The sequence below is a fragment of the Leptonychotes weddellii genome, chromosome 2 (assembly GCF_054177405.1).
Source record: "Leptonychotes weddellii isolate Sample4059 chromosome 2, ASM5417740v2, whole genome shotgun sequence".
In the NCBI taxonomy this organism is placed as follows: domain Eukaryota; kingdom Metazoa; phylum Chordata; class Mammalia; order Carnivora; family Phocidae; genus Leptonychotes; species Leptonychotes weddellii.
Window position 1 is genome coordinate 128,568,772 of NC_138370.1, and position 17,500 is coordinate 128,586,271.

The 17,500-nt window shown below is 35.4% G+C and overlaps 1 protein-coding gene across 1 annotated transcript in view; it reads left to right on the forward strand.

Moving 5' to 3' along the window:
* Nucleotides 1-9,329: 9,329 nt before the first annotated feature.
* The window catches only part of LOC102731740 (transmembrane protease serine 11G), a 41,649-nt gene continuing 33,478 nt past the window's right edge, over nucleotides 9,330-17,500 (forward strand). The window contains exon 1 of the mRNA XM_006729334.2: nucleotides 9,330-9,465. Within this exon, the coding sequence (XP_006729397.2) occupies nucleotides 9,437-9,465 (29 nt within the window). The 5' untranslated portion in view covers nucleotides 9,330-9,436. The remainder of the gene's footprint in view (nucleotides 9,466-17,500) is intronic.

Consider the following 17,500-nt stretch of genomic DNA (forward strand, 5'->3'; position numbering starts at 1 on the left):
TGCTTTCAAAAGATTAACAGCAGGGAAAACACTCCTCAGATTTTTGGTGGAATGGGCTATCCAATTATTTATTTAGAAATATTTACATCAGCAGATGGTAACTGGTGCTTTTGTAAGTCTTCAGCTCTCTGACAGGTCAGATATCTATCAGGTTGGGATAATTGATTCGTATAAGCACTTAGAACAGTACCTCACGTATATTAAGCACTGCGTGGATGTTTCCTGTATATGGAGGAAAGGAAAGCCTCTGTGAGCCTTAAGATAAATTAACTTAATTTGTCAAACGAGTAAGTGACTTTGGGGCTTAAATACAGCCCAGAGTCTAGTGGTGGAGAGCACAAGCTTTGGAACCAGGCTGCCCAAGCTTAAATGTTGGCTCTGACCCATATGAACTATGTGTCCTTGCACAGGTTTCTTAACATCTCTTAGCACTTTCACCTCCACAATAGGAATAAAAATAGTATCTACCTCATATGGTTGTTATGAGGATTAAATGTATTCATAAAAGTAAAGCACTTGGAACAGTGTCTGCACACAGTATCTCAGTATGGACTAGCTACTATAAATTATTATTAATGTGCCTTGGACTCCAAAAACCATATAATTTTTAAAAATTGTTCTTTCTTTGGGCGCCTGGGTGGCTCAGATGGTTAAGCGTCTGCCTTCGGCTCAGGTCATGATCTCAGGGTCCTGGGATCGAGTCCCGCATCGGGTTCCCTGCTCAGTGCAGAGCCTGCTTCTCCCTCTCCCTCTGCCACTCCCTCTGCTTGTGCTCTTCTGTCTATCTCTGTGTCAAATAAATAAATAAATAAAATCTTTTTTTTTTAAAAAATTGTTCCTTCTTTAAATTCATGTAATTAATTTCAGAATGCTTAAATTACACTATGAAAAATCCCTAAGTGATTTACTAGATTTTCAAAATCATTTCTGATATGTCAATCTATTTGGGACTATGTCTGCTCAGAGACAAAGCTGCAGGTGCGTGGTCATCTGTCACCAGGGTTGTGACTACAGAGATGCAGCAGTATTCATCTTCAGGGCGCAGATGTGAGACCTCAAGTGCTAGATTTGTTCTGATTTATCAGAGAAAAATCTAGCCTTTCTGTTTCTTTAATGACAAAGTTTTGTTAATTTATGTGTATGTGGGTTTAGCGCAATATATGTAAACAAGATAAATACCACTTTAAAAATTTCCTAGTTATTATTTACATCTTAATATTAAGATATAATAGACACAAAAGGTCATCCATGTACACTTTCTTTTTAAAAAGAAAATGTCACCAAATTTCTGAGTTGATGACTACTAATAACTAAATATCAATAGAAAAAGCAGAGTAAAAACTTAAATGTTACACTTCCTTCTATATGCAGAGAAACACCCAAAGCTTTCTGGAGAATATTTAGCCAATTTAAGATGTGTTTGATTGAAGACAGACCTTTTTATATTAAAGCTAAACACAGTCTTTGGTAGAAACAGGAAAACAAATCTGTCTACAAAATAAATAAATTTCTACTATGTAAATTCTGTAACAATGAATATGTGCTTTCATGTAACTATATCTACATTTCATAAGACAGCTTTTTTGCTAAGTATCTGTGAAACTGTACACTGACTTAAATAATTCAATGCTCAATTCAATTCAATGACATTTAAACACAAATGAGAAGAATAAATACAAAAGGCCATAAGTAAATCTGAGAAATGGAAAAGTAGACTTTTAAAACAGGATTTATATGTCCTATATTTAGTTTGATATCTGACCTTTTAAGTGGTGTTATAGGAATCATGCAATACCTTTTACCTCTACCAAATGGGACATTAAATGATCTACCTCATGGCATTGTTGTGAGGCTTTCCTGTTGAATAAGAAGTTGAAAAGTCAAAGAATGTTTAAAGCCTGCTAAAAAATATAAAGTGTATCATTGTAAACTGTTATCAGTACAGATGATGGTGCAAATACATTTACATTGTAAAAAAGGGCTTTTTTTTTTTTTTACAGTGTTGACATTTTTATTTATCAATAGTATTGCCTTGTGAATTTTGCTGAAATATTGTGGTTAAAAAAAAAAAAAGCAGACCTGGTTTTGCCTCCTGTGTTGTAAATGTTATAGTAACACTCGCATCTTTAAAACACACACACACACAGACACACACACACACACAAACTACAATTTGTTTGATACATTGTTTTAAAAGACAGGTCAAATCCATTAAGATGACAGTAAACAATATAGCACATAATCCCTTTAGAATCCTGATGGAATTGGGTTGCCATGAGAATTAAAGCATTAGTTTTTAATGCTAGAGCAAGACGACCAAAATTTTTGCAATGTTTAACCATCTCTCAGTGAAATTCATAATTCCACAACAATAAGGACAAAAATATATTAATGGGAATCTACCCTTTTCAACTGAATAAATCTGTCACTTTGTTAATATGTTTGTTTGAGGGAGAGGGGATATGTCTAAGGCATCCCTTCATGCAGTCATGAAAATGAAAAATAAGCCTTGGCTAGTCTAGTCTTCTCCCCACTACTCTCATCTGAGTTATGTGGGTGTCACTAGCCGAGAACATTGCAGTTCTAGAAGTCACTGGAATTAGATTGTTGCCAATCCAATGTTTCTCCTTGCAAAAAAAAAAATATATATATATGTGTGTGTGTGTGTGTGTGTGTGTGTGTGTGTGTGTGTATGTATGTATGTATATATATGAGGTAAGTTAAATTCACATGGTTTTCAGCAAAGTATCACTGGACCAAAACAATTTTACAATTACAACAAACAACACCACTTAAAAGTATATCCATCTATACCTGGGGTTAATTTTAATGAGGCAAACGTGCAGAGCTAGTTAAATTGGCAGTAATTTAAAGCCTTAATATGGTATAAATTAAAAATCTATACTATTTTTAAATGAAGAGCAGCAAAAGATTTTGAATTCTACTAAAACAACAAATGTCTGTTTTTCTTTTTGCTCTTTTTACTGTCGCATTAGAAAATCCATTTTATAAACAGATATAACTACAGAAAGCCCATTAAAACGCAGCAAATTAAAATTTTTGATTAAGCTGTTTTTATAAATACTTACAATAAACATTCTTTTACAGGTTTCAATATTTGCCTTGCCTTAAATTTTTAACTATAGCTAATAAGAAATGAGAGCAATGCAATCATGTCTTACAATTAAAAAAAGAAATAAAACTTTGCTTCCTGCTGCCTTCAATCTGTGAAATGGAACGTTAATCTATCTACCTCATGATGTTTATGAAACTTCCTGTTGAATAATAACATCCAAAAGTCAGAGAATGTTTAAAACCTATTTGAAAAGTGCGAAGTATATTACTGGGTACTGATATCAGCACAGTTGATGCCAAACTTGCCCTAAGATTGTCGTTAAGTTTGGGGCGCCTGGGTGGCTCAGTCGTTAAGCGTCTGCCTTCGGCTCAGGTCGTGATCCCAGGGTCCTGGGATCGAGCCCCTCATCGAGCCCCGCATCGGGCTCCCTGCTCGGCGGGAAGCCTGCTTCTCCCTCTCCCACTCCCCCTGCTTGTGTTCCCTCTCTCGCTGTCTCTCTCTCTCTCTGTTGAATAAATAAATAAAATCTTTAAAAAAAAAAAAGATTGTCATTAAGTTTTTACAGTGTTACCATTTTCATTTATTAATACTGTTGCTTTGTATATTTTGCAAATACTACTGTTTTGTTGAAATTATATTTAGCATTTTCTTGAAAAGAAATAATATATAATACAACTCCTGTATATTATTATTAATATTAATTTATTGCAAAAAGAAAAATAGGCAAATGAAATTGGTTTTCACTTGATAGCTTTAAGAATGATTATAATCCAGGGGCACCTGGATGGCTCATGATTTCAGTTCAGGTCATGATCTCAGGGTCATGGGATCAAGTCCCCCATTGGGCTCTGTGCTCAGTGCAGTCTGCTTGTCCCTTTCCCTTCCCCCACTTGCGTACTCTCTCTCTTTCTCAAATAAATAAACAAACAAAATCTAAAAAAACAAGAATGATTATAATCCAAAGCATATTCTATTATAATATGTTGGAGAACTCTATAATCAATCTATTGGGAACATTTTTTTTTCTACTGGGAACATTTTAAAAGTTATTATGTAGTTGACTGTGGAAAGTATCAAAATTAGTCCAAAGTAAGCATTTAACAAAGTATATTTTAAAAACTCTGCTTTGTAGTATTTTAGTCTATATTTTGGATTATTAAAAGTTCTTTAAGTAACAAAGGTATGCAATAAAGAGAATGCTAACCAGTTGTCATAGCTTTCCTGTGAAGTTCTATTTTTATACATTTTGTTCCATTGTCAGAATCTAATGCCCCACCTTTTATTTAAAAATGTAGTTCCATAGATAAGGAGATCATCCTGTCAGATTTTCTTCTTTTTTTTTTTTTTTAAGATTTTTATTTATTTAACAGAGATAGAGAGAGAGCACAAGTAGGCAGAGCGGCAGACAGAGGGAGAGGGAGAAGCAGGCTCTCCGCCGAGCAGGGAGCCCGATGCGGGGCTTAATCCCAGGACTCTGGGATCATGACCTGAGCCGAAGGCAGCCGCTTAACCGACTGAGCCACCCAGGCGCCCAAGATTTTCTTCTCTTTCAACCCCTGAAACCTAGGTATTCTCTGTAAAAGATGTTCAGATGCCCCCTTTTCAAATTTTTTCAGGAAAAGAAATTTCAAAAATGCATGGGACTGCCTTCCTAATGGTTTTAATCACCACCTTTCATCTTCTGTATTGTTGACCAAGAAGAAGAGTTTGTAAAGCAACCAAAAGTGTTTATTTGGGGTCTTAGGGAATGTAATCCAAGAGACACAGTGGACAGAAATTGAAAGTGTGCTCCAGATTGCAAGCAGGGGAGTGCAGTTACAAAGGCAAAAACCACAAGGTTACGTAACTTGTTTTGAAGGAATTATGCTAACAGAGTTAAACTATCTAACACATTTATTGACTATTAAGCTAACAGATGTTACATTATCTCTATTTTAGTCCAAAGTAGAAGGATGTGTTCCAGAAGGTGGTCCAGATGCAACTGACCAGTTGCAATTGACAAAAGTAAAAAATCCATGGTGTTCCGAAAATGGGAAGAGGAAGCATGCATAAGCCTGTTTTCTCAGTGTCTTCCTGACCCTATTTTGAATGACTCTATGAGCAATGCTTACTTCACCTTTGAAATCTTTCACAGTATTCAAAACAAGCCCTTTTGCTAAACCTCAAACATGCATTTTCCTACTTAGATCTAGGTGGACATTATTGAATTCTTGGGATAAGTGTTCAATCCACTAGTGTTTGTCCTACAAGTGATAATCCTTAGGGAAAGAGAATTAGGAAGCTGAATGAACAGGCTGAGATGCCATGAAGAAAAGGAGAATTTAAACATGGAGAGGAGAGATCAATAGAAGCTGAAAGTAAAAAAGAAACCTTTGGAAAGACAAATATTAAGCACCAGCAACTCGATAGAAGTTTCAGAGAAAAGAAAATAGTTGGACTACTGAATAAAAGTAGTTTTTAAAGTAAAGGAAATGGGTGATTGATTTATTCCCTTAAGAAAACACTACAGGAACATTATAACTAATACTTTTTGAAAGATAGAGGGCACACAATTATATCAGCCTAACAGTTTCTACATTTTTTTATCTTCCAATCCTTGTGTATATTCTTACAAATACCTTACGAAGTTGATATACAGCATATATAAAATTATGTGTTTTTTATCTGAGATTATATTATATATTTTTCAATGACTATGTGGTTTGGTATAATCATTTTTTAATGGCTACCTTTGAGTTGCCACATCAAATAGCTACACCCCACAGACCTTGCCCAGAATGACAGGTTATCCTGCCATCAACTAAATTTTATACCAGGGTCATGAACTATACACTAAGGCATCCTCCATAAACCCTCTAACACTGTACCAAATGAAGAGCACTGTAATCACCCATCCTTTCCACCTTTGCTTCTTTCCCATTTTGCCTGTGGTTTCTTCTCCTTCTCCTCATACTGCTCTTTGTCTTCCCTCCTGATTTAACATCTCTCTCCTACCCTCTTTCTCAGCTGGTTCCACTGAGTCCTTCTTGCTTCTTTTTATTAAGATGTTCCTAGACCTTCAACCTCTTCACAGAATGTTCCCCCACCATCTTACTAAAGTCTGGATGCCCCTATCTAACACATCCCTTCATGGTAAGACTCTCAAGCAATTGCTCTTTTTCTCTGGCTGTAATACTGAGTCCAAATTCTTCCAACACATAACTAAAAGCTTCCAAATACTCGTGTAATCTTCCAACAATTGCTGCTACACGCTAGTATAAAAACATACAGTATTTTCAGCACATAGGCTAATGCCTCTAGCTATACCCCACATGGCCTCTCCTAATTACTGCCAACCTCTTGATCACTCTCCACATTTATTGAGGTACTAGGTATCTGCTCCAAATAGACCTCTCTCTCTAACTCCTGTCTTCACTGTGGTCAATTTCAACATCCAAGTGGATGATCCACACGTAGCCTCAATTCTTTGAAATCATAAATCCAAATTATTCTAACTTCTACTTCCATCATTTCCTGTCTGGATTTTTGGAAGAACCTCAAAATGATCTTCTTTCTTCAATCTTGATGTCCTCTAGTCCATTCTCTTGCACTTGTTTCAAATACCTCTAATTTCTCCATCTACTACAGCAGAAGTAATACAGAGCCCAAAACTTGGATAGACGAGATCAGGTGTGTTCAGGGTGGTATGGCCGTAGACTCAAAACTTGGATAGAAAAGAAATCTTTATTTTCACTAACTTTTAACAGAAATTTACTATTTCTATTATAAAATAGGCAAAAAAACCCCAAAAAACAAAAATAAGAATAGTAACATAAACTGTATCAGTGGCTTTGTCACCAAGAGAGATTATATTTTTAGTTCATTTAAGTTATTACATATGTATCAAAATATGTTTATGCTCATCACAAGTTTGAAATTATGTTATTCAACATTGCTATATCCTGTGATTTAATATGTTAATAGAAAAGCATATTTATTACTCTATCATGAATTTTAAAAATTTTCAATAACAATATTGCTATATATTGGTTTCTCTATAGTTCTGTGTATTCTATTTTATGCAACTAAAAAATATTATTATGAGAAGCGATCCACAGTCTTCACCAGACAGCCAAAGATAGACATGGCATAAAAAGAAATTAAGAGCCCTTGACCTATGGGTTAAAAACAAAATCCATTTTCTTGATGTACAAAAATTTCATGATTATCCTCTTCCTATTTTCCATTTTAATCTCTCATCTTGGTTTCTTCCCTTTAGTTTTTAAAAAGGTACTTCTAGTGCTTTAAATACACTGTGATGTTGCATAAACAAATGAATCCTTTTGCATAGAAGCTTTTCCCTCCTTATCATTTTAGCAAGTTTGCTTTCTGAAACTGTTGTACCAACTGACCATATCCCCAGAGTATATGATGTTAAATTTTCACTAAAATCTACTGATATTATTAACCATATAGTTTAAAAGATAGAAAACAATATTTTCTTTTAGTGTTGTGATAGGCAGAATTCTAAAATTGTCCTCCAAGATATTTTGCCCTAATCTGATTGTGATTAAGATGAGATATCATGTCCATGATAATGTTATGTTACATGGCAAAAGGAATTTTATAGATATGATTAAGGTTACTAATCAGTTGACTTTGAATTAATAAAAAAGGAGATCTTCCAGATAGGTCTAATCTAATCTTTTAGAAGTAGAGAATTTTCTCTTCCTGATCGCAGAAAAGTCAGAGATCTTAAGTATGAGAAAGTGCACTATTGTTGGCTTGAAGATGGAAAGAACCATGTATCAAGGATTGCAGGTAGCCTCTAGAAGCAGGGCAGCCCCAACTGACAGGTAGCAAAGAAACAAGGAATTTAGTCTTTCTGCAAGGAACTTAATTCTGCCAATGGCCTGAAGGAGCTGGGATGTGATTTTTCACCATAGCTTCCACAAAGGAACCCAGCTGAGTTTACATCTTGCTTTCAGCCTTTGAGATAAAAAGCAGAGAACAAAGTTGAGCTTGCCTGGACTTCTGATGTGCAGAATAAAAATAGATAATAAGTGGCTGCTGTTTTAAGTGGCTAGGTTTATAGTAATTTGTTACACATTAATAGAAAAACTGACAAAGATTTAGAAGTTTTATGTATTAGCTAATTTGAACATTTTGTCCATATGTCTAATTATCATGTGTTCTTGTTTTGCCAAAAAATTTTTTTCAAAATAAAAGAGGGATGGAAATATGAGTGAATGTGGATTGTCAAATCAACAAAAAGAAAGACTTAGTAAGTACTGAATGTCAAAGTGTTTGCACAGATTCTGGTAGGTGCATTCATTCAAAGACATCAAAGTTTCTGGCCTCAGATCTTTCACTCTCCAACAGGGGAAATGGATCTATAGACCTGAAAAGAAGCAAAACTAAAACTAGATGCCTGCCTAAGGAAAAGCATGGGTCAGGAGTTATTCCGATAGTACGAGAGCCAGGGAAATTAGAGGATAGCATCCTGGAGGAGTCATCTTAGAATGCAGGCTTTCAAAGTCTGTGGACTCTATATAGACAGATTCTAGTTAAATTACTTGAATCTTACAGCCAGGTGAATTTTGAATTGGGAACTGTGCTAGACAGAAGGGAAAATAAATTTTAGTTGTGTGGGCAAAGACACAATGGGAAAAAAAGGACTGGATGGACAGAAAAGAAAACTCAAAGTCCAAGAAGGTAGATGCCTCTGTATCTACAAAGGAGAGTATATGGAGAGAAGATAATCAGCGGGTGAAGTGCTTTAACATGGCAGTTGGCCCAAATATACTTTCATTTTCCTACCTTAAGGCAGGAATCCCCTTTAGAGCACACAAGGTGAACTACTAGGCCAGATACAGTAGTACACGTGATTTTGCCCTAAGCAAGAAAGTCAAGGGCTATCAAAAGTTTCATGGAAACCTCTGATCTTGTTTCATACCTGCCTTTCAAGATGAATGGCAGGGCCTGAAGACCAGACTTGTAGTGACTCACAACGAAAAGTGACACTTCTTGAAAGACAAAATCCAAGTTTTCAAGGGTGTTGCTTGGGTTTTGAACGCAATATTGTTTCTCATTTATTTTCATTAGCCAGAACCAGGAAATTCTTACTTCCCGCAACAAAGACTTGACATTTGCATAAGCTTTAAAAGAAACTGAATTAAAACTGTATGTTTATTCATACAAACTGTATGATTCTTCACTTCAAGCCCTACTGTTGGTTAAAATTTACCCATCCCAACTTGTTAAACTAGTTTATTCTAAATCCTTAAGCATTCTTTCTTTAGTCAGCTTACAAATCTGAAGGAATGCCCAGGATGCTACTCATCTGACGAGAAAGCGCAAGCAACACGGAGGTGGAGGAGTATGAATTCCCAGCAGTGTATGATGTATCAGTAAGTTTAACTTGATTTCATGTGTCAAAGAGTTGTTTCAGGTTGTGATTTCTAATTCTGAACATTATCATGAATTGAGAATTTAATAGTTTTTTTTTCTTTACTATTAAAGAAAATAGTAACATAGTAGTGGTAATGTTAATGCTTTTTATTTCAGGAAACCGTGCTAACAATTTCATATCTAGGATTTGAAAAGTTTAATAGGTTGGATTTTAATTGGAAATTTTAACGTGAAAATGGGATAATCACAGGGAGAGGAAGGGAAAACAGAGAGCCTGAGGTAACATTGTGTAAATTTGTAGGAGTGGAAGGATGTGGCAAGGAAGAAAGTGTTTTCTCACTCTTATCCAGACTCTACAGTATATAATGCTGTTTGTGATCTTTCTAAAGTACGCATTTAATTGACATATTGAAGAGAGAGGAGGTATACAAGTTGTATAGGAAGTATTGTATTTTACCCTGATTCTGAAATTGATAAACATCCTTAAGACTCCAAAAAATGAATAAGAATTTTCATGTCTTTTGAGAATTCTTTTGCTTTTTAAAATAAAACTTTAAAGAACAATATAAGAACAATCTATACATAAGAATATAAAAAGCAGGTAAGAGCAAGTAAATATTCCTAAAATTTTTGTATTTTAATAGATGTGGAATGAAGTCTATAGAAAATAAATCTTAGACTTTTTTTTACTTCCCAGTCCCCATCTGATCCGTTCTGCATTTTTCTCTATTTTGAACATTAATTCTTTATGTGCAAATACGAGTCAATTAGTACAAATTACTCAAGATAATGAGGGAATTACAAATGTCTTTTCTAATGATGTTTAACTAGAGTTGCACTATATCCTTTATTGGTAGTAATTGGATATTGTGTATAAAACTCAATTAAGCACACGTGGATTTCTGGATCACAATCCCCCAACAGGTTTTATTCTCTACAGTCATTCAAAATGTTCCCCTCTCTGCCTGCTCATGGTAGAGCCACACATTAATAGGTTTAGGCTGTTTAAAAGACAACACAAAACAAAGGAACAAAAACAACTTTTCACACTTAATTGATCTTATTTTTAAAACTGGCACACATTAGGATTTACTTTTTAAATAGAATGTAATAGAAGTAGGATGATGATCATTATTGATATTATTTTTATTTTTACTTAAAAATATCTCCATTCTGTAGGGGGAAAAAAAGTGGTGATTCTATATGAAAAAGATAAATCACTTAATCCTATTTTTTCCCTCTTTTTTGCTCTTCAATTTCTTTAATAGTCCTATATTTACTGGAGAATTACTATGTACTGGGGCACCTGTGTGGCTCAGTCAGTTAAGTGTCCAACTCTTGATTTTGGCTCAGATCATGATCTCAGGGTTTTGAGATTGAGCCCGGTGTCAGTGTCCATGGGGGGTATGAAGCCTACTTAAGGTTCTCTCTCTCCATCTCCCTTTGCCCCTCCACCCCCCTCTCACTCTCTGTCCCTCTCTAAAAAAAAAAAATTACTATGTACCAGTCACCATTTGGGGCATCAGAGGCATAGAGATAAGGATGAATAAACATACAGTTTTAATTCATTTTCTTTTAAACTTATGAAAATGTCAATTGTGTATTACAGCTGGCTAAAGGCAAAAGAAATCTATCAGAAAGGTAAAGAAAGAAATGAAAGTGACATAAAGAGATACAGACAGGATAAACAGGCTGAAGTAAAAATCTGGGAAAAGCAAAAGACCTACCTCTGATCAATAGACTAAGAAACCATTTAGATGTCTCCATTCCTATTCCTTGCTATTCTCAAGATTTTCAAAATTTTCCCCTCCAGGTCCAAAATCCTTACAAATTCTATTGTCCCTATCCCTATTCAGATAAATCACTATGTCCACTTTATAGAGTTTTGCCATATTGGTTTTGGTTTTTCTTAGTTTTGAGGCTCCCAGGAATAGTAAGGGGTAAGGGCTTGGATGGGTGGGGGCGGTGTTGAAAACTGTCCTTACTCTTCCCATTGATAATCCATGGCTCAGTGTAGTTAAATCCCAGAGCGTTTTCTCCATTTGAAATATACAAATAAACCTTCATTAGTTTTTGTCACCTGTGAGTATTGTGAAGAAAATATACCTATTCTTTGTTGTACATGTTAATACCTAGTAGAATTCTTGGCACATAATAGGTTAATCGAACTGTTTAATTCTTCTTCAAATTTATATGGGACTCATTTCCAACTAACAACTCATCAGGTATTGGTTATTTGGAACTTCCCCATTTGACTTAACTGGATTTCATATTTCTTTCAAAGACTCTTTTTTTACACAGAAACATTTTGTTTACTCTTCTAGTAAGCCACTCTGTATTAGTGATATAAATTAGATATAGTGATATAAATAGGTGTAAATACATTTATAATTTTTAGTCATTGTTTTCTTCCCTAAAACTGAGTAACTATGAAATAGATTGCTTGGATTATCTTATTCCTACAATGAGGTTTTGAATAATTTTACATTTCTCTTTGCCTCACACAGAAATATTAGTCTCTTTTTTAAAAATTGAAATATAATTGACATATAGTATTGCTTTAGTTTCAGGTGTACAATATAATGATTTGATATTTGTCTATATTATGAAATGATCACCACAATGAATCTAGTTCACATCCACCACCATACAGTTATAATTTTTTCTTATGATGAGAACTTTTAGGATCTACTCTCTTCGCACCTTCCAAATACACAATATAGTTGCTTTGCTGTACATCTCCATGACTTAATTATTTTATAACTGGAAGTTTGTACCTTTTGACCACCTTCACTCATTTCTCCCTATCTTCCTTACTGCCTCTGGCAACCTCCTAGAGTCTCTTTTCATGTAGTAACACCCATTGATAGATTTTAAGTTCTTTCCCACATTGGTTATTAAATCAAGTTTGGGTTTTATAACAATAGGCATAAAAAGACTGTCAGGTGATTTTTAATTTGGAAACCAAAGTTGTCATTTAAATGAGAGATTTCCCTCATCTTCTGTAATAGTGCCTTGGGCTCTAGGAATTCAGCACTGTCAATGTAGGACTAGGACAAGATACAAAAAAAATGAGACAATAGTTGGCACTTAACCTGAGTAGGAGTGATTAGGATCTCTGAAGTAGCATAATTCCAAGTTTAAACTTGGATCATGGCATAGTACAATATTTCAAATGTCCCTGTAGGAATAAGTAGTGTGCAATAATTATTTTATTTTATAGACTTATGAAAGAACAGTTTGTAGCCTGGAAGTACTATTGCCCAACCCATCCACAGTTAATCTTATTTCAGGAATTCACAACATAGTCTAAGAAAAAACACCTTCCAAATTTCCTAGATATTGACATATTACTGAGTTAAAATGCAGTCTTGATCCTCAGTTTTAGTAAATGAACCAGACATCGAATTTCAGACTCATACACCGGGGTCATAGTGAGTGGATACTAAGAATATTTCTTAAGCAAACCAAGACCTGTTTTTACCACTGTACTGATATTTGAGATAAACACCATGAAAACTATAAAAGATTGCAAAGGTAAAAGGTTATCATTCTGCTCAGAAAAATTTATCTCCTTGTTCCCAAGCTTCTATTTTACTACCATGCCCCATTAGTCATTGCTGTAATAATTTTGGATTAGGACCTGTGCTCCACAGAGGAAAACACTCATAAGTAGAAGACAAGGAATTTAAGTGGGCTCAAATAATTAGTACTTTTATGTTCTTGGGTAAATCCTTATAGCCTCAAGTGAAAATGGGCAAATCATATTTACCATGTGAACCTTACATAGATGTGGAGTGGATCAAGTGTTATGGGGTATGCTCTTTAAAAACTCTAAAGTGTTATATAAATGGAAGCTATTATCATCATTATTATTGTTAAGGTGACCTGTGCCTCACCTTTCTACCCTTCCACTTCACCCTTTGTTCTCCCAAGCCTGTTTGAAATAAGGTGGGGCATCTTTGAGTAAAGGACCACTCCCTTTCTTCTCAGGGGCCCTAAGACTCTAGAACCACCCCCATGAGGCTCTGATTATACTGTGTAAATTTTATCAAACACAGACAGAAAGAACACCCAACAATTAAGATAGCTTATCAGATATATAGAAATGCCATTTATATTTAACTGAAGTAATATAGTCATCCTCTGGCAGGTATTTTGCCACTGAAATGTGAGGATGAGTAATAGGAAACTGGAGACAAGAGAACTATTTTCCAAATAAATGTGACTTCAATGCAGTGGCTGGACTGCCTTGTCAGAGCAGAATGTTTACACTTTTCTTTTTTTTCTTTTCTTTCTTTCTTCTTTTTTTTTTTTTTACACTTTTCAAACCATCCCATTTTGTTCAGCAGGGTCAGCCCTGGCCTTCATTCAAGCACTTCTTCATTCAAGCCTGATAGCAATAGCTAACATCAAGTGAGCACTTGCTCTCTTTTCATTCTCCTATCTCTGTAGGGGTTATCTGCATTTTCCAGATTAATAAACTCAGGCTCTAATAAATGAGGTGAGGTTACATGACTAATGAGTGAAAAGGCATTTTGTCTGAAAACAAACAGGGCTCTTTTCCAACCCACACATGCAACCAACCTCTCTTCAGAGAGCTGGTGAGGCTGCTGTGACTAAAGCAACCTTTAAAAAAAAATAATAATGTGAGAAAAATATTGTTTATTTTCTGTTGAAGATTCTGTGATACATATAGGATTGGCTAGAAGAGGTGGAATATCATGTAAAAATGCATAAAATAGTGTAACACTGTGTTGTCCTCAAACATCTTCTTAAGAGCCTGATCCATAATAGTGCATGATGCATGCATTAAGATGCAACCTAATAAATCAGCTACTATCAGCTTCTTTCTTCCTCATGAGACAACATCAACCCAGAGAACTTCTTAATATGTGACAGATCCCATACAGACCAGATTAGACAGATGAGTGGGATATTGAGAAAACCACCTGGGCAATTAAGAGAAAGTGGGAGACTGTCCTCTTAATTATCTAGATAATGTCTTAATTCTTTTCCAAGTGATTCTGACAAATTGTAGGAGGACAAGACTAGAACCCAATCTTTTCACTCCTTATTCCATATGCCATTCACTTAAATTTCATTGTCTCTGCAGAAAGCAGAGCGATGTCAGTTCAATGAATAAACCAGAATTTATTGCCCACATTGGGCCAAACACAGTGTTGTAAGTAGAAGAAACGCAGAGAACATGGGCATAGAAATAATACATTAAAAAAAAAAAGCACAATGGTGATGGCAGATGGGTTAATAGATGCTATCTTCTGATTATTTCTATTTTCTTGGTGAAATAGTTTTAAGGCCATCAGCTGAGGGTGAAGATGAAAGAGGAGGTATTGAAGACTTGAGAAGAGAAGGTATGAAATAATCCTCTATTTCTCACAGTAGGAGAAAGAGAATAACTAAGGAAGTATGATGGCTAAGAAGCACTGAGGCCAACTTGAAGTTAGTGCTACTGCAATTTAAAATGAGACTCATCAGCAAAATTGCATATTTTTTTCCCAGCTGTATTTGTATAAACACAACGTAGGTGAAATTTGTTTTTAACCAGGGTTGGAGTTTTACTATTATGACATAGAGAGAAAAGACTACAAGACTGAAGGTGTATGCCAGGAATGAGTATAATTAGGGACCATGGGTTTTATGCCAAGTAAGAGAGCAATGCCAACATGAGGGTGATGGGGGACAGTGAAAAGATAGTAGGATGGGTGGTTTGTAAGTCCCAGTGGGGTTGAAGTCAGGGTACTAAGGCAGTGAGCTGAAAAAGAGTGGTGGTAGTTGCAGAGTTGGATGATTAAAATTTAGATTATGGAGAAATTGATGCTATTGGTAATGACAAGACATAAAGCATAGTATGAAACTGGGCAGCTGAGGTAGGGAGAAGGACAAAGTGGCATAGATAGCCAGAACATGAAATAGAGCATGACCAATTTTGTCGTAAATAGTGAAATAGGTAGAGGAAACTTCAAGGTTGCTTCTAACTGGAATGGGATTGCTGTGAAAGGAACTGGCCCTTAAAAGAGGGAGGAGGCATTCAAGTAGCACACTGAAAGGTTTTCAGAAATGGAAATGCCAGCAGTTGCAAAAAGAGGAGGTTAGAAACACAGAGGAAAAGAAATATTTGAGGCAGAAGGGGTGTTGTAAATAAAACAGAAATGGGTGAACGTAAGGAACAGAATAGCACATGTGAAGGGAAGTAAGAACTCAAAAGTAAGTTATACACACTAAATGAAAGACACTACCTATACTTAAAGTTGTCCAGTGGGTTCCTATAACCCTTAGAATTATCAACACTTTATCATCACCTTCAGAGGCCCCATGATTTGATCCTTGCTTGTCTCTCTGGCTGAACCTTTTCTACTCTTTCTTGGACCCACCATGATCCAGCACCCTGGCCTGATTTCTTTCAGGAACTCAGCAAGCTTACCCTTGTTCCAGCTCTAGGAACTTGCTGCCACCTGGTTGCTCTTTACCCAGTTCTTCTAGAAGCTTCACGATTCACTTCTCAGTTCAACTTCACAATTCACCTCTCAGCTGCAATGGCATCTCTTCAGGGACAACTCCCTGCTACTCAGTTAAGCATCCTCTCCCCTCAGCCTCCAGTCACTCTCTACTCATTAATATGCTTTGTTTTCATGAGTTGAAACTTATTCTTTGGCTTGTTCTATTTTTGGTCTCCTTCCACTAGCTTGTGAGCTCCATAAAAGGAGGGAACTTGCCAGTCTTGTTTGCCACAGTTTTTCCAGCAGTAGAATCAGTTCTTAGCACATAATGAGATCTCTCTAAATATTTCCTCAATGAATGATTGGATGAATGAATGAATACTAACCCAAAGAGTTTATGGTCTGCATAATGAGAAATATCTAAGGGTTTTTGAATGAGAGAATCACACTATTAGAACTGGAAGATAATTCTGGCAGCAACATTGTAGAATGTTTTTGAGGGGAAATTATCTAGTGATAAAGACATCTATTAATGGCTACTGTGATTGCCCAGATGAAATACATTGAATGCCTGAAGTAGGATGGTGTTAAGGACATGAAAAGAAGGGGCCAAATGGAAAAGACAATTCAGAAGCACACTGACTTTGTGAAGCAGTTGTGCAGAGGGAGATGTCTTATGATTTTGAGGTTCAGAGAGTGGGTAATCTAGAAAATTGTGGATAATCTTATTAACACATATATTTGCTTTATAAAAATGTGATTTTAAAAAGTAAAGGAAAATAAAGAAAAAGTGCAGTAGGAAATGAACAGATTAAGGTAGAAAGAGGGTGATACGATAAGAACAAAGCAGAAGAAATGAGTAGAAGGAAGAAAAGAGAAACAAAAGCCACTATGGAAAGGCAAAGAGAAAAAAAGAAAGATTAATGAAGATGTGGAGACATTATAACATTTTTACATTGTTGTTAGGAATATAAAATAGTGTAGACACTTTGGAAAAGTTTAGCAGTTCCTCTAAATGTTAAGCATAGAGTTATCATATGACCCAGAAGTTCCATTCTTAGCTCTACATGAAAAAGAAATGAAAACACATGTCCATACAAAAATTTGAACATGAATGCTCAGAGCAGCATTATACATAATAGACAAAAAATAGGAACAATCCAAATGTCCATCAGCTGATGAATGTACAAATAAAATATAGCATATTCATAAAATGGAATATTATTTGGCAATAAAAACAAATGAAATTTTACCTCCCACTATGGAAAACAGTATGGAGGTGATACATGCTATCACATTGATAAATTTTGAAAATATTATGCTAAGTGAAAGAAGACAAATACAAAAGACCATATATTATATGATTCTGTTTATGTGAAATGTCCAGAATAAACAAATCTGTAGAGACAGTAAGTAGATTAGTGGTTGCCTAAAGCCAGGGATTAGGAAAAAATAGAGAGGGACTATTAATGGGTACAGAGTTTTTGTTTGGAGTGATAAAGGTTTTGAAAATTGATTGTGGTGATATTGTACAACTTTGGGAATATACTAAAAACCGTTGAATTGTGCACTT